Source organism: Schistocerca cancellata, chromosome 1 (genome assembly GCF_023864275.1).
Source record: "Schistocerca cancellata isolate TAMUIC-IGC-003103 chromosome 1, iqSchCanc2.1, whole genome shotgun sequence".
NCBI lineage: Eukaryota > Metazoa > Arthropoda > Insecta > Orthoptera > Acrididae > Schistocerca > Schistocerca cancellata.
Window position 1 is genome coordinate 1010396055 of NC_064626.1, and position 24549 is coordinate 1010420603.

The 24549-nt window shown below is 43.4% G+C and overlaps 1 protein-coding gene across 1 annotated transcript in view; it reads right to left on the reverse strand.

Annotated features, from left to right (window-relative positions):
• Positions 1-24549, reverse strand: part of LOC126121493 (lachesin-like) — a 1285782-nt gene that overhangs the window by 154856 nt on the left and 1106377 nt on the right. Inside the window, exon 6 of the mRNA XM_049915084.1 lies at positions 12701-12838. Coding sequence (XP_049771041.1) covers positions 12701-12838 — 138 coding nt within the window. The remainder of the gene's footprint in view (positions 1-12700; positions 12839-24549) is intronic.

Sequence of the window (24549 nt, forward strand, 5' to 3'; positions counted from 1 at the left end):
GCAGTAATTTTTTGTTTTCTGAAGTGTACAGTTTTACATTGCTGGGCATTTAAAGTCACCACTTTAAAACCTTATGAAGATCCGATTGAACAATTATGAAGCTTAGCTGAGACTGCACTTCATTACAGATAATTGCACCGTCTGCGAAAACTCTGGGGTTACTATTAATACTGTCTGCAAGTTCGTTAATACGAAGTGAACAGTATGGGTACTCACATCCCTGACTATGACTCTACATCCAAAATAACTTGCTGCGTCTTCCCTACCAAAAATTCATCAATACAGTCAAAAATGTCGCCTGATAATCCATATGGTCGTAAATTTGATAACAAGTATAGGTGTCGTACTGAGTCAAAATCTTTTCGAAAATCGGGAGAAGCTGCATCTATCTGACTGCCTTGGTCCATGGCTTTCAGGACCTCTCGTGACAAAAGTGCGAGTTTCGTTTCACGTGATCAATCGCAATCGATGCTATTTGGAATGTAGAAGGTCGTTCTGTTCGAGGTACGCACAGTCGGAATTTTACTGCAGATTCTAGAGGCTGTCCGTCGTCGCAAAGGAGAAATGTATCCACTGAAGTCGCGTGCTTGTCATCGCTGGACAAGCGGCTCCTGGCAGACGAGGGGGAGAGGAAGGTAAGGCAAAGTAGCACAGCGGGACGAGAGTAGAGCCAATCCAAGCCAAACCTATCCGAGCCGAGGCGGGGCGGCCAGCACCGACCAGAGCTTGTTATCCACAAATAGCTGCCGGGTTAAAGGCTCGCATGCCTTTTGTGCTCCTGCCGGCACTACGTCTTTCTCAGAGCCCCGTAATGAATTTCGGGTCGACAGCGGGACAAAAATAGCATCGACCTTCGCTGTTCTCATTCCGCCCATCCCTCAGCAGTTTGCTTAAAAGGCCCAACTTCCCTTTAATTCGCTGCTAATCTAACGTCAACCGTTGGATGTGCTTTTATGGAAACGTTTTCTGAATAAGACCAAAACGAAATTCACTGTATGTGAAGCAGCTGAGTTTATTGTCAGCTGATCAGTGCTAGAACGCTTCAGCGTTGGCGAAAAGCTCCAGTTCTTTTCTTTAAGCTTCCCACACTGTACCTTGTCTGCACACATAGAACTGGCAAGAGAATCGGTATGCAGAATTGTGGCTGACGAGGGAATTGTACACCCAACGATCTACCGCTTTTGCTCATATTTCGCGAGTTGACCGTTTCATTGATGCACTTAGATTCAGTCACTGCAAACCGTAAAGGAAAGGTGCAATTTCACAAAAATGAGGAAATCCTTTTCCATTAGGCATCTGATCACTTGATATTTTTTCCATTTCGTTAGTGGCATTCACCTGCCCCTTTGTAATTTTGTAGCTTCCTAGACACGAACCGACTTATATTCTGGCACACTTCATGCTTGGACACTTGAACTTTTATATTCCTGTGTGGAGTCTACCAAAAAATTCAGAACTCCGCCTTTCTGATCTCAGACTAACAAATAGGAACGGACCAACTGCCGTGTCATGCTTAGTCAATGGCAAGATAAAATGTAGTACTGTACAGAGATTGTGTTGCCACACCAAAGCTGGAAGCTCAAATCGATACGACAGACATGAGCGACGGCTCGCTGCAGTCCGCATCGAGGAACGACAGTCGATCCGAAGACGATACCTCCCCTCTCAGCATAGCAAGACCCTCACGCTGAGGTCAACATACTGTAGTATAGAACCAGCAAGAGCTCTGCCCCAGTTCGTGACCTCATCAGAAGGAGCCAGTATAGTAGTATAGCACCAACTTGATAGTTAAAACTTCTGATGAATTTGTTCATTTGAATGTGGAACAATGTATTCAAGAGAACAGTTTGTCAATCTGTGCACCAAGTGACGTTTTAAATTGTACCTTATGAACCAATAGAGTTACAAGGAAGTTTGTCAAAGTTAAGTAAACTTTCGTACATTTATGTATTAAAATGAACAAATATTTCATGTTTTACAGTGTGATGAGCCCCATCCTAGTGCAGACAAAGAACCTACAGTCGTGGCCTCAGTCCAGTCGTAGAAGAAACCTTCATGGACAATTTTGAATAAAATTTTTTGCAAAATAACCTACTCAAATGCTATACACGGTGGTCCATTGATAGTGACCCGGCCAAATATCTCACGAAATAAGCATCAAACGAATAAAACTACAAAGAACGAATCTCGTCTAGCTTGAAGGGGGAAACCAGATGGCGCTATGGTTGGCCCGCTAGATGGCGCTGCTATAGGTCAAACGGATATCAACTGCGTTTATTAAAAATAGGAACCCCCATATTTTATTACATATTCGTGTAGTACGTAAAGAAGTCTGAATGTTTCAGTTGGACCAATTTTTTCCGCTTTGTGACAGATGGCGCTGTAATAGTCACAAACGTATAAGTACATGGTATCACGTAACATTCCGCCAGTGCGGACGGTATTTGCTTCGTGATACATTACCCGTGTTAAAATGGACCGTTCACCAATTGCGGAAAAGGTCGATATCGTGTTGATGTAAGGCTATTCTGATCAAAATGCCCAACAGGCGTAGGCTAAGTATGCTGACCGCTCAGTATCCTGGACGAGATCATCCAAGTGCCGGACCTTTCGCCGGATAGTTACGTTATTGAAGGAAACAGGAAGTGTTCAGCCACATGTGTAACGTGAACAACGACCTGCAACAAATGATGATATCCAAGTAGGTGATTTAGCTGCTGTCGCGGCTAATCCGCACATCAGTAGCAGACAAATTGCGAGAGAATTGGGAATCTCCAAAACGTCGGTGCTGAGAATGCTACATCAACATCGAATGCACCCGCACCATATTTCTATGCACCGGGAATCGCATGGCGACGATTTTGAACGTCGTGTACAGTTCTGCCACTGGGCACAAGAGAAATTATGGGACTATGACAGATTTTTTGCACGCGTTCTATTTAGCGAAGCGGTAACGTAATCCGGCATAATATGCACTACTGGGCAGCAGAAAATGCACTATGGCTGCAATAAATGGAACATCAGCGACCTTGTCGGGTTAATGTATGGTGCGGCATTATGGGAGGAAGGATAATTGGCCCCCATGTCAATCTAAATGGTGCAATGCATGCTTATTTCCTACGAAATCCAACATGATGGATGTCCGGCACGTAGCTCGCATACGGTTGAAGCGGTATTGAATAGCATATTTCACGACAGGTGGATTGGTAGTCGAAGCACCATACTATGGCCCGTACGTTCACCGGATCTGACGTCCCCGGAATTCTTTCTGTGGGAAAAGTTGAAGTATATTTGCTGTCGCGATCTACTGACAACGCCTGACAACATGCGTCAGGGCATCGTCAATGCATGTGCGAACATTACGGAATGCGAACTACTCGCTGTTGAGAGGAATGTCGTTACACGTATTGCCAAATGCATTGAGGTTGACGGACATCATTTTGAGCATTTATTGCATTAATGTGGTATTTACAGGTAGTCACGCTGTAACAGCATGCGTACTCAGAAATGATAAGTTCATAAAGGTACATGTATCACATTGGAACAACCGAAATAAAATGTTCAAACGTACCTACGTTCTGTATTTTAATTTAAAAAAACCTACTTGTTACCAACTGTACGTCTAAAATTGTGAGCCATACGTTTGTGACTATTACAGCGCCATCTCTCACAAAGCGAAAAAAGTGGTCCAACTAAAACATTCATATTTCTTTACGTACTACACGAATATGTAATAAAAATGGGGGTTCCTATTTAAAAAAAGGAATTGATATCCGTTTGACCTATGGCTGCGCCATCTAGCTGGACAACCATGACGCCATCTGGTTTCCCCCTTCAAGCTAGAAGACAAGTTTCAGTCTTTGTAGTTTTTTCTTTTGATGCTTATTTCGTGAGATATTTGGCACAGTCACGATCAATAGATCACCCTGTATCCAAAACCAGTTGTAGCTGCCTCCCACTTAAAGGAACAATTTAAAAGCTGGAGACTTAGAAAAGGAGACTCTATTTTTGCAGACCACCTACTTTAAGGAAGGCCACCGTTACGGAATGTAGCATGAAGTCTTCCATAACATCAAGCAAGGGAGGAAGACGATCTATTATTAAGTTATGGAAATTAATAAAAAAATGGTTCAAATGGCTCTGAGCACTATGGGACTTAACATCTATGGTCATCAGTCGCCTAGAACTTAGAACTTCTTAAACCTAACTAACCTAAGGACAGCACACAACACCCAGCCATCACGAGGCAGAGAAGATCCCTGACCCCGCCGGAAATTAATAAATATATATGTCTGCTTGCACTGGCTTACCACTAAAAGATCACAGTCCTCTTACTCGCCACTTCAAACTGCATCTACGTCTGCATGGATACCCTGCAAATCACATTTAAATGTCTGGCAGAGGGTTCATCGAACCACTTTCACAATTCTCTATTACTCCAATCTCGTATAGCGAGCAGAAAGAACCAACACCTATACCTTTCCATACGAGCTCTGAGTTCCCTTATTCTATCATAGTGATCGTTTCTCCCTACATAGGTCGGCGTCAACAAACTATTTTCGCATTCGGAGGAGAAATTTGGTGATTGGAATTCCGTGAGAAGATTTCTCCGCAACAAAAAACGCCTTTTTTAATTATGTCCATCCCAAATCCTGTATCATTTCAGTAACACTCTCTCCCCTACTTTACGATAAAACAAAACTTGCTGCCCTGCTTTGAACTTTTTCGATGTCAAGCCTACTTGGTAAGGATCCCACACCGATCAGTAATATTCTACAAGAGGACGGACAAGCGTAGCGTAGGCAGTTTCCTTAGTATATCTGTCATATTTTCTAAGCGTCCTACCAATAAAACGCAGTCAGCCTTCCCCAAAACATTTTCTATGTGTTCCTTCCAATTTAAGTTGTCGGTAATTGTAATTCCTAGGTGTTTAGTTGAATTTACTGCCTTTATATTAAGACTCATTTATCGCCTAACCGAAGTTTAACGGATTTCTTTTAGCACTCATGTGCACGGTCTCACACTTTTCGTTGTTTAGAGTCAATTGATAATTTTCGCACCATGTAGATATCTTTTGAAAGTCGTTTTGAAATTTGTTTTGGTCTTCTGATGACTTTACAAGTCGATAATCGACAGCGTCATCTGCAAACAACCCAAGACGGCTGCTCAGATTGTCTCCCAATTTGTTTATTTAGATAGGAAACAGCATAGGGTATACGACACTACCTTTGAGAACAGAATGAGATTTTCACTTTGCAGCGGACTTCCTGGAAGATTAAAACTGTGTGCCGGACCGAGACTCGAACTCGGGACCTACAAATGATTGTTAGTTTAACAAAAATATTAGAAAAATAATTAATACAACAAAATATGAGTACGTGGATAAGGATGCTGCATCGTGTGACGGGTAGGCGTGGCACACCCCAGCTCTGAAGGGGGTCAAGGAAGACGCTGCGGAGACAACCGTCAAAAGTTTGTCGGTAAGATTGTTTTCGGGTGAGGATGCTATGCGTGGTCACAACTTTGTACCAGAAGTGGAGTACTGTATGCGGACCACTCTGAAAGAGGTATTTTAAAGCCTGTCCTCGAAACCAGATGAGTGTATGGTGCTTAGCAAGAGGGTAGTGAAATGTCTGGGGCAACAACAAGAAATGTGGGGTTAGCGCCGTTGGCGGGGCACAGAGGTAAAAGCCCACGATTCGTTGGATGAGAAGCCAAACGTTTCGTTTTAGGGGCACGTAAGTCGGTGCTCGTCGGTATCTTCGAACTGTCAGGGCAGAGTGGATTGGTGGCCAGTCCTATGCGATAAAGTCGACTATTACTCGGAAATTTGCCATAGACTAAAACATACCAGAGTGCAGACACAGTTGACGGTAATAAGGGTGCATGCACACACACCCCCAAACCGTTCCCCAGTTAATGTCAGGGTGCTGTAGCACCATGTGGTCGCAAGGGTTGGGCAGCATAAACAAACGATGGTAGTCTTTTGTACGAGGAGTACGGGTTACTGGAAGATCGGCCCGAACGTACCTGAGTTCTATGAAACAATTGGCGACAAGGTACAATAATGGAGAAATAGGTGCCACACTGATCGGTGGATCGAGAGAAGCTGTTCGGAGGATATCTAAGAGACTGCGAGTTAAGGACAGAACCGGCCCCTGCCAGTGCCGCAATATATTATGGACAAAGAGTGCAGTAGATCGTGCCCGCACGTTGACGAGTCCCAGGACACCTTTTGCAGGAGGCAGTGTTAGAGTCTTGTAGCGGACATTGAAAAGTGCCCCTGCTGACACGGAATATCCACAGGCTGATTGGATGAGGCGGCCAAAGTGTAAGGGCATTGAGGATCTGGGCGACGTGTACCAGTTTAGGGGCGACATACATGTTGACATAGGATACACGTTGGAATTGGTTTAAGTTACGGTGCACTTGACATGGTGCCAAATCGACTGCAAAAGCCGCCGGTAAGCGAGGGCCACTGTGCGGTGTGTGGAGCTCGTAAATTCGATACCCAGCTAACGAAGGTGGTACTGACTGGGTGTGGGGTCGGCATCGTAACCGGGAGGCCGCGCCCAGTGTGCATCATAAGAACGCTGCCCGAAAGATGTCCATACTGGTGAATCCATTGGATGGCGTCATTGAGTTCCGTGGAGGAGCAGGTGAGAAAGAGGAGGTCGTCTGCATGAGCCCTGCAGTAAAAGGTGCAATTACGTAAAGTGAGAGCCTGCAGGCTAGACTTAAGACCATTGATGAGGGGCTCAAGTGCAAAGGCATGTAGTAAAGCAGACATAGGGCATACTTGACGCACAGAGCGGCGTATAGGGGTCGGTCCGGCAAGCCTTCCATTGACTTGTACCATCGAGACCGCGGGAAGTAGTAACCAGCGAATGGCGTCGACGAACAGTAATGGGAACCCCATACGTGTCGCCACCACTAGGAGGAACGGGTGTCGAACGCGATCAAAGGCACTCGTGAGATCGATGGATACCAGTGCTGCACGAAGGCGACAAACTGCCGCCAGCGCGACGAGGTCACTGCATTCTCCTAGGGCTGTTTGTAAGGTGACCCCACAACCACGTGCAGTCTGCTCCGGTGAAAGGATCGTAGGTAAGACGGTGCGTAAGCGCGCTGCTAAGAGCCGTGCATAGATTTTATAGTCTGCATTTGTTAATGTAAGGGGGTTATATGCAGAGACATGAGGCCCTCCCTTCGGCTTAGGCACAGGTAGAAGAATGCCAGTGATGAATTCAGATGGAATTGGGAAGGACGAATAAAGAGTTCCTGAGTCATTTCTGTCCAGCGTGGAAGTATTAACGTGGTGAATTCCCGGTAAAACACCACGGGGAGACTATCCGGTCCTGGTGATTTGTTCTTGACCTCCTTGTTGATCGCATCTACAACCTCTTCTACGGTGATAGCAGACATCATGGACGTTGACTCCGCTACGGCGAGAGTCCGATCAGGAGAAGGACGAAGATCATCAGGAATTGGCGTTGCCATCTGTTCGTGGAGCCAGATGGAGCGTAGAAATTGATGACGCGCGTGTCGAAGATGGTAACAGTCATGCCCATATCAGAGGGAAGGATTGTCGTATCCGTGAGTGAGATTCCTTCGCGTATGTAGAAAGCCACTCCACGCCCTGATTGATCACATGTGGACGTGTATGAGTCGTGGCCCTAGACCGGTGGTAGTGTGGCAACGAGTACTTCCTGAAGAATGGCGACGTCGACGTCAATGGCTCGAAGCGTGTGACATAGGAGCTGCAGCTTGGGTGCAGTGCCGATCATGTTGATGTTCAGTGTGGCAAACCAGTACGTTTGTTTCAGTGGTGGTGGACGCGCATCTACCATGATCAAGGGAAGTATGAGGAGGGCACCTACAGGAAATCCCGTCCCATCTACAGCAGTGACTCGTTTTTGATGTTAACAGGCAGCCTCGTCCGGGGGAGGCAACTCATCCGGAGAAGGGCGTGTACCTTCCTCAACGTCGTCGGACCATGCTCCTGTTACGTGGGTCTGTCCAATGTCCATGGGAATTGCATCGTGGTGAGAGAGATGTGGAGCTGTCGGCGGGGAGACAGGCCAATCAACCTGCGCACCGACCGTTTCATTGTGCATGGCGACCTCCTTTGTGGTCCCGTCCTGCGAAACGTCATGTTCATCGTGAAAGCTGTCCGCCGACCTCTGCGTGGAAATGTCGCCTTGTTGGGTGTCGTCTTCGTCGTCTTGGGTGGCGACGCTTTGAGAGCCCGTTTGTGAACGGCGGCGGCGTTTGCGCCTACGTGGCTAGCATTGTTCTCGCACGTGTTCCTCAGGGTCGGACGACGGCAAGCAGGAGCGTTGACCTGGTTCGAAGGCGTCGGTGGGTACAATGAAATTGTCAAACACGTGTTGTGAAGAAGTACTGGTCTCCTAAGCTTCCGGTGCGGGAGCCTGTTCGTCGGGAAGGTTGGTAGGTGGGACGTCTGCACCGTCCTTAGGTGAAGGGGAAGGTGGGACGTGCCGATCGGAGTGACCGCGCGACGAACTGGACGAAACTGTAGACGTGGCAAGAGCCGCTGCGTAAGTGACAGGTAGGGCGGTCATCATGGGTGAGACGGACGCTTCCGACAACGGGAGCTGCGCGACACGTCGTTGAATGCATTCAGACCGTAGATGACCTTCTTTCCCGCAACCGGATCAGGTTCGAGGTTGGCCATCGCACATTATAATGGTACGGCAGCCTCCGGTACGTAGATAGGAAGGCACGTGTTTCTGCAACTCGATGCGGACCTGTCTGACACCGTTTAAAACGGGATAGGTTTGAAATTGAACCCATCGTTCGGCGATATGTTCCAGAACGTTGCCATAGGGACGGAGCGCCACGGTGACGACGTCTGCGGGTAGTTCGAACGGCAATTCGTAGATCCTTGTCGTCCGTATGCCGAGACCTGCATGTTCGACGGTAACGGGTCCGACGTTGCCGTCGGAATGACAGAAGCGCAGTCCACGTTTTGCCTCTTCAAGCACCTTGTCGCAGGCCAAATCTTTGATCACTTTGACGCATACGGTGCTCCTAGCTATGGACAGGTGGATACCAATTAGATCCGTTGGTGGCATTTTAACTTCATCGCGAATAAATCCTTCTACCTCCAGGGCCTTGGGTCGGGCGAAGTCGAAACAAAAGTTGAAACGCGAAGTCCTCCTCCGATAGTTGTGCGCCGTGGTGGTCTAGAAGGAAAACGGCACTTACAGCGACCGGAGTAAACACAAACTGTATTGAGCTACCCAAGCACGACTCGCGACCCGGCCTCACAGATTCAGTTCGGCCAGTACCTCGTCTCCTACCTTCCAGACTTCACAGAAACTCTTCTGCGAACCTTTGGAACGCCATAAATCACTTCTGTCTTGCTCAAAGACTTCCCGTCATTTACTATGAACTGTGACCTCTCTGGCAGGAAATAACGAATGCAGTCACATAACAGAGACGATATTCCATAATGCATGCCATTTCACTACAAGCTCCTTGTGTGGTACGGTGTCAGAAGCCCTCCAGAAATCCAGAAATACGGAATAAATTTGAAATCCCTTGTTAATAGCACTCAACACTTCATGCGAGTAAAGAGCTAGTTGTGTTTCACTAGAACGATGTTTTCTAAATCCATGTTGACTGCGTGTCAATAGACCGTTTTCGTAGGGAGAATTCATAATATTCAAACACAATATATGTTCCAGAATCCTGCTGCGTATCTACGTTAATCATATGAGCCTGTAATTTTTAATCTTACTAGCTTTCTTGAATATTGGTGTACGAATCCTTCAAATGTTCAAATGTGTATGAAATCTTATGGGACTTAACTGCTAAGGTCGTCAGTCCCTAAGCTTACAGACTACTTAACCTAAATTATTCGAAGGACAAACACACACACCCATGCCCGAGGGAGGACTCGAACCTCCGCCGGGACCAACCGCACAGTCCATGACTGCAGCGCCCTAGGCCGCTCGGCTAATCCCACGCGGCTATGAACCTTTCGTCGAGCCAACGGTTGTATATGATTGTTAAGTACGGAGCTATTGCATCAGCTTATCTGAAAGGAACCGAATTGGTATACTGGTTGGACTAGAAGTCTTGTTTTTATTAAGTGATATAAGTTGCTTCACTACTCCGAGGATATCTACAGATACCCACTTTTCCTTTATTTCAGTTATTGTACTCTCACTTGCCCTGAAGAGAACCGTAGCAAATCAGTCGAAACGTCAGCTTAGTTACTTTAGTAGTAGTTACAATTACGCGGCCCTATGTCCAAAATTATTTTATTCAAAATTTCATTTTGTGTAATCGTAGTTGTTCACTTACCTGTTTTGTCTCACTTATAATGTTTTACCTGTTTGTAATATTAGACATGCTAAGGACAAGATAATCTTAATCAGCCAAATCCTTGGGATGCGACAGCAGCGCTTGCAGTGTACTAATCAACTTACTTTTGCTCTCAGAGCAATTGAAATTTGTCATCTAATTCATTATTTAATGTGTCAGACATTTTAGTAAGCTAAATACATATACATAGCATTTTTACTGGAATAATTCCTCTTCAACTGTCATAATTGGAAAACAACTGATACACTTTTTAGAAGCACTAGTTTAAAATCTTTCATCCCACAACAACCTTGCAACCACAAATATTTATTTTTGTCCTTGGTGACATTGTAACAGCAGGAAAACGGTTTGTAAAATATATTTCAGAATATTACGTGGTGCCGTGAGTTTTTTCATTCCTAATAACAGTACGAGCAGTATGAATTGATTGTGCACAAAACTGCTTAACCGTAAATGTCTTGGAAGATATAAAAACCTGATAGCTGTTAATAACATCACATACTTTTGGCCAGATTTCTGTGTCCGCCATGACATGTCTTATGGAAGTTTCAAGGTTATGAAAGTACACTGTGCAGCCAAGTTACGCTTAAAATGTGTGTTCCATTCGTGGCAAAGAATTACTGTACATAAAGTGCACTATTCAGAATCTGTCCTCAAGCATACGCAAGTAAATTTCATTTTCCAGGAAGCCTGTGGGAAGCTTGGGCGAAATTAATCAGAATCTCTGAATTCAAAGTATTTAACTGGTAATGGAAAACGATTTGATGAGATTCCAAGCATAATGAATGCAAAGAGAGAAACAGAGGCAGATAACGCACTTTAAGACCAGTTTCATTTTGTAGCTGTTTCAAAATTAGACTCGCTTTAACCTCGAGATCCCATTTAGCTTGTATTTTTCACGTTGTCCAGGACGAAAATAAAACTTCACTGCGTCTGGAAGAATTCCTCGCAGAATATTTTGCTGTTGGCGGAGAACGTATCCCGTACAAAGAAAACAACACTTTTGAAACTTGAATACCCTTTACGTGCTCTTTCACTACAGTGTTTTTGTCTCCGGCGTATTTACAAACATCAGAGTAATAACATAAACACGTTTTATGTAAACGAGTAAGTCACTTAAAAGTGTACTAAACAATCATATGCCAAAAGTAGACATACGTCTGTGACGTTATTTTGCTACGTAAAACTTACACTTCGCAGTTTATTTGTAATTACTCCACTTAGTATGATTTGGCTTTCCCTTGCAGACCGGACCTCTGCGATTTCCTGACCACGATGCAGTTCTCAATTTTCGAAACAATCTAGTAAATCAACTTTAGGTTTGGTAGTATATCTCTGTACGAAAGATTTTACACCAGTCAAGTAAAAAGTGGGTAGTGTTAAATCTCGTAATCACCAGTTCGCTGGTTCTATTTTCGATGGAGACACATTTCTTCTAACTTTTTCATTGAGGCCAGTATTTGTTATCAGACTTAGATGTTAAATAGCAAATATTGAAGCGGATCATAATATTTCGATTCAAGACACCGTTTTCATTTTGAATTACTAATCACATGAAAAGGGAGTATTCCTAGTGAATTAAAACTTAATCCAAAACTAGGCGCGATTAAGAAGAAGGTAAATACATTTTTATTTCTAGAGATCAAGAAAATCCAACATAATATTAAACCACAAATATGATCATATTAGAAATATTTATATCACTACGAATACTCGCCTTTTCAAATAATTAGTAATTAATAATGAAAATGTTGTTTTAATTACAACAGTAAACAGTTAACATTGCAGTCCGATAATAAGTATTTAATTAAAATAAAAAGGCAACTATCTCCAGGAAAAATCAAACCATTGACTACATGATAACGAGATTAAATTACTTTGTACTTACCTATCAGTGATTTGGATAGCAAGCTCGTAAAGTTTTATACTTAACAGCACTTAAAATAAAGTGAGTCAAAGCCAATTTTCTGTTATGATTTCAGTAACGTCGTGTTTACATCAATGGTACACTGTGATCTGCTTTTCAGTTGCTCTTGACGAAATATAGATTGCTTTTCCAAAAAGAGGTACAGATATTCATATTTTCATAATAAAGTTACAAGGAAGGCAATCGTGTTGATTAATGTCCAATTGGTAGTTAAACATCATTTTCTGGAAACATTATCTTGCTTTCGGACCAAAAGTTATTGCGGATGGTCAAGATAAATAGGACTTTTACAGTAACAGTACTGAAATAGAAAGCTGGAGACAAAATGCTGTAACTGTTTGTTAGGATACTGAAGGATTCCCTTGCTGATTGACAGTTATTTCTTAATTACGTATTAGAATATAAGTGATGACTGACCTTGAGCGATGATCTCCCCGTGGTCACGCGTCCAGTAGTTGATGGACTTGGGGAAGGCCTCGGAGTGACACTCCAAAGTCATCTCCTGACCTTCGTAGGCACCGACCAGCTGGTTCTGGATCCAGATCATTGGCGGAACTGCACAGGTACCATGAAGTAACAGGAAGCATACAAAATCTGTTTATTGTTGATTATTATCATTAGTATCTTACAGTATAACAATGAATCAAAAACATGTTTTGGGGGCTACATGCAGATAGTTCATAATTATTAAAACCACTATGCTACCAGTAAGGACACTTTAATATGTCTTGGACGATTGATACTTTCGTAACAAAGTCAACCTCTCAGTATTATTATAGAAAGAGGTGCAAGAGTGTTATGCTTGCCTGATTCCCATTATATACGTGTATTACAAGTGACTTCGTGCAGTTAGTAGAATTTCAAGGGTTATCGAAACTCAGTACTGTGATTTCAAACCCTTCATAGGCCATGAGTTGATGGGAGCAGTTTGAGATATTCAAAAGCGCTCGGGACAAAGTCATCAACGAGCAATTACACACAGTGCAATTCGTTGGAATAGGTGATAGAATGTTAGTCGGTTACAGCGAGCCTTACTGGTAGCAATAGGCTGTAGAATACAAGGCTACGCTCTAGCAGTCTTCTAGGTGGGTTTTATGCAAGCCCATTATGTAAATTTAATTAACTACCCAATTTCTGTGTGCTCTAAGACATTGGAAGGAGGTACAATGCTGATGTCGTCATGTTGTCTGAGATCTAATAGTACTGCCAAAACATTTATGTGTAAAGAATAAAATATTACAGTACAGTGGAGGAGGCAGAAAAGTTTGTCTAGGAATGAGCGTCTTGCTCACATGAGTACTTCGACGTTATCTAAAATTGTTCGTGCAAGTTAAACGATAGAGGAGTTCAGTTATTCAGGTTTCCGTTTTCCATTGTGCTAGGGTCTAGAGAAATTCTTTCCTTTCTCCGGGTGCAATGCTCAGTCCATACATTAAAAATGGTGGGCGACAGTCTACAATGTGAGACCATCACACTAATATCGATGTATGCAGTTTTAAAGCATTGTAACTCGTTAGTGTTGAGAAACCTCAATACGGAAACTGGATGTAGAACAACGTACGGATGAGAAAAACCCACCGTTTAAAACGTAACCGATATTTTAGTTCTGAATAACCGGTATTTCTTGGTTATCTGTTTAGTCTCGGTTATAGCAACTGATTATTATGTTTTACTAATAACCGAGTAAAAAACCGATAAACCAACCAACCACAGCAGCAGTGATAAAATTTTTCGTTTTTAAATAAACCTTTTTTTTAAAGAAAAGGGGCAATTTTTATTCGTAAAACTTGCATTGCTTTGAAATATTGCGTTATTGTAGAAAATGGGAAAAGCAATCAGTTTTATTTCAGTAACAACGCCGACAGAAACAAGCAACATACACATGACAGAAAAATTAGTACAGCTTTGCTGAGACAACAATGTCCCCGTTGCTGTGTGTCGTGGCCTATGGGACGCTTGTATGTGCATCGTGCAAGACTTAAGCCCACCTGATCTATACGGTAGTTTGTCGCTGCGATTACCGGACATTCATTGTACTGTAGAGAGGCACCAACCTTGGTCTGGAAATATTTTTACGAAGTGACGTAGCAAATAAGTACAAGGCTTCATTTTTCTGTTGCTATGAAACAATAAGAGGAAGGAAATTATGATAACAGTAAGATACTACAAACTTAACAATAATACATCCATAGCATTCAATAACAATGATAAGTAACTGGCCTGCTACCTGTGTCTGCATAATATGCCATTATATTGTAGCCCTTGAGAACAGACAAATTAACAAGTAAAACAGTATTCTTCAGCCTCCGTTGTCACTGTTTAGCATTGACTGTTCGTAATGTACAAATTGAGCATCTATCCTTGATTACATGATTTTTTAGCAGTTTCAAAAAAATTAGAATCAATAGCAGAATACTGTAGATTTTTTTTTAGTATTCAACCGCTTATCACTTTTCGAGAAAAGCAGCGAACGGTGAACAGACTATGTTTTCTCTTATATGCCTGTTTAATTCAACATTTTGATTCTGTATATCTTGAAACTGAGAGAGACAAAATTTTTCTCCCTTGGTTTGCCTTGTACGTCTGCTAAAGGAAATAATAAGAACAAAAAACCGAAATTTGTTATTCCGGAAACCGGTTATTTTGAGCGGTTATAACAGTGAGGTTAAACTGCCGTGAAGGAAAAAGCGATGTAACTGAAAACCGGTTGTTTCAACGATTACATCCATCCCCAGAAAAACGTGAAGAGACACAAGAATCTCTGCCTTTTTATTCCCTCCATGATTAGTTTAAATGATCAGGGCTTCGGATTTTGTGCTGTTGGTAAATTTTATTCCTCCATCTATGTCTGGCATTAAGCAAAAGGATTTCATTTCCTATTATTATCATTATTCCCGCAAGCGAGTGCCCCCTAACACCCTTCTTCCCGCAATATCACTTCATTAGATGCCCATCGGTTGTTAGGTACTTGCAGAGTTAAGAGCGGAGGGTTAGTAAAAGACATGTACTTATATTTTTTATTCGAGCGTAGCCCATTTTCATCTCTCACAAAACAGTAACAGCTCTTACCGAAAACTTTTGCTGTTCGTTTTGGAACACCACTGTACCAGGATTCTAGCTGATCAAGTTATTTATTTTGGAAACGATCCAGTCGTCTACTTCGACGTTGCGAGTTCTGGTTTTGTATGTACCCGCTGCCTGGATCCAAACCGGACTATGAACTGTCGTTTCCGAGCGGCTATTTCTGCCCGAATTCGACTCCCCACGCCCTCTCTTCATTTGATAATCTTTTGTTTTACAGAACCCGAACTGGTGTGTAATGCACATTCTCTCCATTCTTACCACTCCGGTGGCGAGATATAAATAAGCAGAGTCTTTGCCACCAAGTCTACTTTGACGGAAATCTCAGTCCCGGTTTATTTGGTTTTCCGGCATATTTATTTCGATAAACTTCCTAATTATGCCGTCCCAGAAACTCGGCATTTGCATCACGATACTGGCCTAACCGTTATTGATTTCATGATAATATTCGAGGCAGTGCTCATCGACAGCTGCTCTACTTGGTTGTTTCATAAGGATATGTTGCTGAGCCGGCCGCGGTGGTCTAGCGGTTCCGGCGCTGCAGTCCGGAACCGCGGGACTGCTACGGTCACAGGTTCGAATCCTGCCTCGGGCATGGGTGTGTGTGATGTCCTTAGGTTAGTTAGGTTTAAGTAGTTCTAAGTTCTAGGGGACTTATGACCTAAGATGTTGAGTCCCATAGTGCTCAGAGCCATTTGAACCATTTTTGATATGTTGCTGATGTTCATGGTGCATCTCCTGGACGTTTTTAATAGCCTGTCTCGCTGTTGTTGTTTGTCCACGTAAGACATAACACATTCGCGTGGAATGCGACACACACCGGCTTTCAGAGACCCAGACAATCTCTGACATTACATCTTGATGACGGGAGCGAAATGTATTCCATTGGAGTCTACAGATCTTACCAGATACTGGGCCAGCATAAGGTAGAGTGTAGGCAAACGATTCCTGGCTTATTTATTTCTTTCTCAGTCTCAGTCTCTTTCTCAGGAAAGGCAAAGGTACCGAAGAGACAAATCTGACATTACGATTGACAATATTTGTCGACCTAGGAAAAGCCTTCGGAAAGGCGGTGCAAGATAATCGACATCCTGAGAAGCATTAAGCTGTAGGGAAAAACGTGTAATATACAGGGGGATTATAATTAAAGTCAAACTTTCGAAACGCTGTTGAAATAACACCACTGGTCAGACTGACGTCACATTACAACGGAATATTATCGGAGAAGGGGGAAAACGTATGGCAGAAGAAGAAAAAACAGTGTAAAACTTCATCAATAGATGGCGCTGTATATGTCAGCATACGTCAATGAAAATACCTGTCATGCGCACGACCCATTGAAGTTGGTATAAACAGGCCGGGTGCACGGCTTTTCCTCCTTTCGCGTCCGCGACGTTCTCCATGACTGTCTCAATGCAAGATCGCGCTCTGCTTGTAAAGCTGTATTACAAGAATGGTGGCTGTGCCCACCTCGCTCTGCAGAAGTTCCGGACACTGAATGGTTTGAAAAACGGCATTGGTCCGATAACTGCCGTAGGTCTGGAGAAAATGATTCGGAAATTCGAAAATACCGGTTCTTTAGGTGAGCAATCTGGTACAGGGAGGAAACGAATTGATTCGACGTCAGAGAAAGCAGTGGCCGCAGCAATGCAGGAGGACACGAGTGGTAGTGTGAAAACGTGCAGTGCACGGAGAATTGCCCGAACATTGGGCATAGCCGTGAGCATGGTGCGTAAAATTCTACAAAACATCGTTCTTTGCTATCCATTAAAAATTACCCATGTGCACGAGTTGCTTTCTGTTGCCCTGCCAGCAAGAGGGAGACATTTATTTTAGAATTTCTTGCTCGCAAGGAAGTGGACAATGATTGGCCGCAGAATATTTTGTGGACAGACGCAGCCCACTCCATCTACTGTAATACGATATGTCAATACATAGAATTGTCAAATGTGGACAACGGAAAATCCACACACAAATCAACCAGTAACACTTCATACTGAAAACGTCACTGTGAGCCGGCCGGGGTGGCCAAGCGGTTAAAGGCGCTACAGTCTTGAACCGCGCGACCGCTACGGTCGCAGGTTCGAATTCTGCCTCTGGCATGGATGTGTGTGACGTCCTTAGGTTGGTTAGGTTTAAGTAGTTCTAAGTTCTAGGGGACTGATGACCGTAGAAGTTAAGTCCCATAGTGCTCAGAGCCATTTGAATCCTCACTGTGTGGTGCTGGCTTACGGCATCATTAATCATAGGTCCATATTTTTTCGAAGAGGCAGATGCTTCCGGTCCTGTTACCTGTAGCGTCACTGGTAAGCGCTGTGAGTGTCTTTTGCACAACCACATCATTCCAGCTCTCCAACAGCGTGGATGTGTGGGATGAGATCCTTTTTATGCAAGATGGCGCACTTCCGCACATTGCAAATCCAGTTAAGCAGCTCCTGAAGCGCCATTTCGGAAATTCTAGAGTTATCAGCCGCCACTTCCCTACAGCCTGGACTCCGGATCACCTGGTCGTAATCGGTGTGACTTCTGGCTGTGAGGCTATCTGAAAGGTATTGTGTTCAGTGTTCCGATTGCAAACTTAGCTGCGTTGAAGGCACGCATTGCGCAACACATTCTGAAAGTGAACCCGCAAATACTTCGAGCAGTTGTGAAACATGCTGTTTCTCGATTTCAGCTTGTTGCAGAAAACGGTGGACAGCATACTAAACATGTTTTGCGCCAGTCACACGGAAATTAGTAACCCGATTTGTTTTTGATTCATTGTTTTTATACTGTTTTCGGCCTCAGGACAAATTAAAAACCGATGTGATTGATGCTTTTTATGCGGTTTTTGGCCTCAGGACAATTAAAAACCGATTTTTCCCTTCTGACATGATATGACCTTGCCGTGGTGGATGGGCTTACGTAAATAACAGTATCACACCTCTACACCCATGTACACTGAGTATTACAGTGTGTTTAACGTCAAACTTACATCTTAGGCATTGTTGTCTGATTCATTTGTCATATGTAGTCGACCACTATTAAATTATGACGCCTAGAGCGCCACTATTGCTACATTTTGTAATTACTTATTTTTCTTCTGCCATACGTTTTCCACCTTCTTCAATAATATTCCGTTGCAATTTGACATCATTCAGACCAGTGGTGTTATTTCTACAGCGGTTTCAAAGTTTAACTTTAATTATAATCACCCTGTACAAGATGTGCAAGAAACGAGTTGGATGTCATTAAATTTAAAGCACATGCTAATGGTCACCAGCCAAACTTTATCGTTCTTCTTCAGCAAATGCAGTCGAAAGTCGCATCTAACAATCGCTACCAGATTAACCTATCATCTACTAGTAATGGTAGTCTAGAAGGAGAGCTAGTTCTGCAAGGTTCACAGGAAAGCTTCTGTAAAGGATGGAAGGTAGGAGGCGAGGTACTGGCAGAAGTGAAGCTGTGAGGAGGGGGCGCGAGTCGTGCTTGGGTAGCTCAGATGGTAGCCGGCACGGTATCTCAGCGTGTTCGGTCAGAGAGCCGGTTGGCCTCTGTAATAATAAAACTGAGTGGAATGATCAACCACCGAACTTGAACAGGATGTCTTGCGACGTCCGCAACGACCAAACACAACGATCAATAAGGAACAAAATGAAAAAAAAATGGTAGAGCACTTGCCCGTGAAAGGCAAAGGTCCCGAGTTCGAGTGTCGGTCCGGCACACAGTTTTTATCGGCCAGGAAGTTACATATCAGCGCACACTCTGCTGCAGAGTGAAAATCTCATTCTGGAAACATCCTCCAGGCTGTGGCTAATCCATGTCTCCGCAATATCCTTTCTTCCAGGAGTGCTAGTTCTGCAAGGTTCGCAGGAGAGCTTCTGTAAAGTCTGGAAGGTAGGAAGCGAGGTACTGGCAGAAGTGAAGGTGTGAATAGAGGACATGAGTCGTGCTTTGATAGCTCAGATGGTAGAGCACTTTCCCGGGAAAGGCAAAGGTCCTGAGTTCGAGTCTTGGTCCGGCACACAGTTTTAATCTGCCAGGAAGTTTCAGTAATGGTAGACCAAAAAAAAAATTCTTTTTTTGCAGGTTACATTGGTAAATAGCTTAGAAAAGAGGGGTCATTCCGGTCCCCTATAGCCCCAGTAAGGTCGGACACCTAGTAAAGCACCACGAAACTAGAGAAGCAATCGCTACGTGCAATCGAATGTCCATCGCATCCAACGTAGTGAGTGTCCTTCCGCCTACATGGACCAAACTGGCCGCTCCTTTAGCATACGGTTCAGAAAGCATCAGGACCTTAGCAGTTCTAAATCCATCCTCACCAATCACTTGAAAGACTATAATCATTCCATCTCAGATATGAACACGGATTGTAGCTTGTTTACATATTCAACATAAGGGCCCTATTTTAAATATCTTAGAAGAAATTGAATTTATCCGCAGCATTAACCTTAATCCGTCGTGCATTTTGAATGAACAAACTTCGCTGAAGCACGCAGCCTTATTGAATAACTTTTCTTTGTTCTTGTGAGAGCGTCCCACCTCATTTCATTCTCCTTCTGGATTATTAAACTTTATACATGTGTTCATCTTAACTGGGTCAGTCTATTCACCATTGCTTTGGTGGCCCTTAATTAGAGTTAGCTACAAAGCAGCATGTGCCTGTTTGCCACAGTGAGGACTTCAAGATCTATCCAGTTTCTATCTTCAATATCTGTAAATTGTCCTCTTATGATAGAAATCTATCATCCGTTTATTTAGCCTTTGTCTGTGGCGCGTTATTGTGCGTCATTATGTGTGTCCTCACTTAATTAAAATTTGCCTTTCATGACGTAAAATGTATTTGTATCACGTTTCACTTTACGGAAGCTTTGCTGAGTGGCGGCGTAGTTTTATTACCTTTCTTTATTGCTCCAGGATTTAATGTGTCAGTTTATTGCAATTGCTACTAGCTATTAAATAGTATAGGGCTTTTTGACAGTGAAAACTTTCAGGTTAAGCCACTTTCAATTTTGCCTACTAGCAAGATGATTTTGTTTGTTCTTTTACCTCATGACTACGATACGTTATTCCTCGTGGCCTCATGCATCCCAACTACATTAAAATTTGCGTGTCACTCGAGGAAAGGAAAAAAAATAATTTTACGGTTTAGTGCTTTAAGTAGCGACCTATCTCTAGTTCAAATTGTGAACCGCGGGGCTTGTTGGTCACGTCTTATTTTTCCCGTCAGTAGATGGCAGTTCTACTGACAATCTAGTTTACCAGTGTACTTTCTACTTCGTGTACGCTACTTCGTGGTCTGCGCTCGCTAGTGAAACGTACACCGCGTCCTCTACTCGTCCATCGCACCACTCGGGGTCATAGCACAAAACTTAAGTGTCCTGGTCTCCATTACAGTCTTCTTCACCCAGGCAGTCGACCTTGTATTGCCTCGTGACGCTTTGGCACTGACATGGTTTACCGCATCTAGCCCGACCGTTGTTTTCAAAAATGTTATGTGGTACCTCTTTTTTTGTTTTTTCATATGTACTAGTGAGTGTCATTATTATTATTAGCTTCGCTCTCTTCTTTATTTTCAGTATCATACCTGATGATACGTAATAGCCGGAAACCTGTCGTGATCTAAGCATTAAAAAATAAAAATCCTTATAAACGAAGCGGTATTTTCAATCTCTACTGGTTTCTCCGACCTCGTTTATAGCTGAATCCCATTGTGAAGCTGCATGGGCCAAGACACTAGTATTTTCAGATTGTATTTTATGTCCGTTTTCTATGCGATGAAGTGTAACACAATCTCGCAGTCATGCCGACGTAGAGTCCAAGAAGGCCCACACACAGAATAGTTGTTAATCTTTCCTACCAAGAACTGAATGTCGGCTCTGTTGCAGCGCTGAGTAACTTTTCATCAAACCCGCGACCAATATTGGATATTGTTAGTGGAATAGCGCAGTTCATTGGGCATTTTTTACGCGACGTAGCTGAGGGTGTCAGGTTACTACCGAAAGCTAATTCACCTAAATCTACTATTAGCCAGGAATAACGAAGTGGCTTGCAATTATTACGTGAGAAGGACCTGGTTGTCTTACCAGCCGACGAAGAAAATGCCAGTATCGTCCTGAAATCTTAAAACTACCACCTGAAGATGCTGCATTGGAAGGCAAATATGGAAAGCTTAGTCGCGATCTATCACAGGCCATCGTCAGAAACACAGTGAAGTTGTTAAAGGACTCTGGTATGGCAGAAGAGGTAGTGAAGAAATTGATACCACGTGCAGCCAGGTCTCCCTGGCTTTATGGATTGTCGAAGATACGCAAGAATGGTGTTCCTCAAGGCACAAGTCAATGCAATCATTTTTCCCATCTACAGATTTGTAAAACACCTTGCAGAGTTAATGGCAGGCAAACTGGGACACTACGAATACCTCGTTGTTAACCAGCAGTCATTGAGGCCATCAAGAAAATATAGCTAGCACAAAAGGACACTTTTTACAAAGGTTCCGGTACAAGGCACCATGGACGTTTCGGCGTAATAGTTACGAGTGGGAATGTCAGGCTGTTCTGCCATGCCTTAACGACAACAAACTCCCCGCACGACTATTGGGAGATGAATGGCACAGCCATGGGATCCCCACAGCCTCCACCCGTCGCGAACTTCTTTACGGAGCACTTAGAGGAGCAAGTTTTGAATTTTGTGAGGTTCCATCTTACGGTACGTTGACGACACCTTGCTGAATGGGCTCATGGTGGAGATGCACTTAAACAGTTCATTAAACACATTAAACTGTGTCCATCCCAACATTATGTCTGAGATGGAGAGGGATGGCTGGCTTCCGTTCTTGGATCTTTTAGCCATAGGCAGGAGGCTGACTTGGTCATACACTGTACAGGAAATCTACGCACACTGATCAATACTTGATACGCCAATAGTTTTCACTACCCTGTACAAACGAAACCAGACATAAATACATTAGTATAAAGGGCAGAGAGTATTTCTTACGACGAGCACATACAGTCTGAATTACAGCATTTGGGAAGCGTGTTCGGGGAAAATTGTTACAGGAAAGGAGAGACTGCGATATCAACCAGGTGCCACCGATGAAAGATGTCACGTGAATCGGAGGGAGCCTCCAAGCAGGCTGCATTTCTTCCATGCATGGGGAAACGGCTAGCAAGAAAGGACGCCTTCTGCAGAGACAAGGACTTGAACCAATTTTACCGTCCGCCTCCAAGATAGGAGGTAGGTTACGCCCCGCGGAAGACACTGTAGGTCTTCGAGTTCCTGGCGTGTATGGTGCCCCTGCGAACGCCCTAGCTTGCTTGGGACATTCCACACGTAATTTTGCTGAGCGTTGTGCTGATCACACATGAAATATTAAACAAAGGGAAGTTGAGAAATCGGGAGCGGCTGAACAAAGCCTAGAAAATGGACGTAAAATACAAATTGAAAAGATGAAATTCTTAACTCATGCATCATCATATTGTGATTCTAAATGAGGTAGCAGAAATTAAACAGGAACAATTTTAACAGAGAACATGAGTACACTCTTAACAGGGCATGAGGGCGGGCTTTGTCTTGTACACCGAAAGTAAAGGCGAATGATTAACGGTTACATGGAGGTGGGAGCGAAAGTTTAAAACGTGGTCCTGGCCTCTCGCACTACCTTACGTCGTTCGATCCCGGGCTGGAGCTGCAATAGGCTGTTAGATTCGAGTTCTGCGAATACCTATAAGTGAAACACCGCCCCATCTCCGACAGTCAGTAACTTTAACTCCTGATGACAATGACGGAGACAGCTACCGAAAGTTCGAGTGATGTGGCGTTTAAATTGATAAGTTTTTATTGGGGCATGCAGTCTCTCGCCCCTACTATTAAATCTATACACAGAAAAAGCTATGACGGAAATAAAAGAAAGGTTCAGAAGTAGGATTATTGTTCCTGGACTAAGGATATCAATGATAACGCCTGCTAACTACAGTGCTGTCCTCAGTGGAAGTGAAGAAGAATTGCTGGCACTACGGATTGACAGTAAACCGAAGAGAGACGATGGGAATGACGAGCAGCAAAAGTTAGATTAGCGATAAACTTCACGCCAAAACTGGTGACACGATGGAGACGAAGTAAAGAAATGCTGTTACCTTGAAAGCAATCTAACACATGCCGGAAGAGGCAAAGATGACATAGAAATTAGACTAGCACAGGGAAGGAGGACATCCCTCGCCAAAAGAAGGCTACTAATATCAAATACAAGCTTTCATTTGAGGAAGAAAATTTGTGAATGTGCGTCTGCGCAGAGTATGGTAGTGAATTTTAAGGAAACCAGAAAAGAAGGAAATCGAAGCATTTGAAATTTGGTGCTATAGAAGAAAATAAATGGGCAGGCGAAGACAGATACTGGAACACATCCCCCACAATTTTGAAACTTAGGGTAGAAGTGCTACTCCTTATTGAAGAGGTTGGCAGCAGAAAACAATTCGTGGTGGGTCGAATCAGACCACTCACAAAACATATGAATATAAAAAAAGGCTCCCGTAGTTAATGGCGGAGGAACGTAACTGCATACCATCTGTAATAGAATCATGCCTATTAAATCACTGCTGCGTTCAAACCTGCGTGGTAATGAGACTCCTAGATACGCTCATGAGAAGCACGAGTAACTTGAGTAATTGTTGTCATTCGGCCATTAATGAGATGTTAGCGCCGTTTACTGTTTCTCCTGGGTGGACATAAACGTGAAATGTATAGATTACATGTTTTTACGATAAGTATTGTATGAATAACTTGCGAGTTTTACCAAGGAACGATATATTATGCTACAATGCATGCCTATTCCATGGAATTGAGATTCTGTGTTTGAACTCTGACCACTTTCGTCATTACTATTCTTCTTTTTGGCTTATGATCTGGACGTGAACCATAAGGAGCGTTTAACGAAAGTTCACCTTACTGTATCAGCCAATGTAAGTTATTAACAAAACCGAAAATAGAGTTGTTTGTGTCTTAAAAATTGTGTCCGTGTTGAAATCATTTGTAATCCTGAACCTTGCTTGTCTAGAGCAGACAGGGGCCTTAACAGAAATTCTTCATTGTTAGGCGCCATCTTAAAAAATAATGAAGAACTTTCTTTTAGGTCATCGTAGAGACGTTCCACCGGTTAGAAAACTAAACCTTTCTTTCAGATTCTACGAGCCTGGCGGGCGCTACAA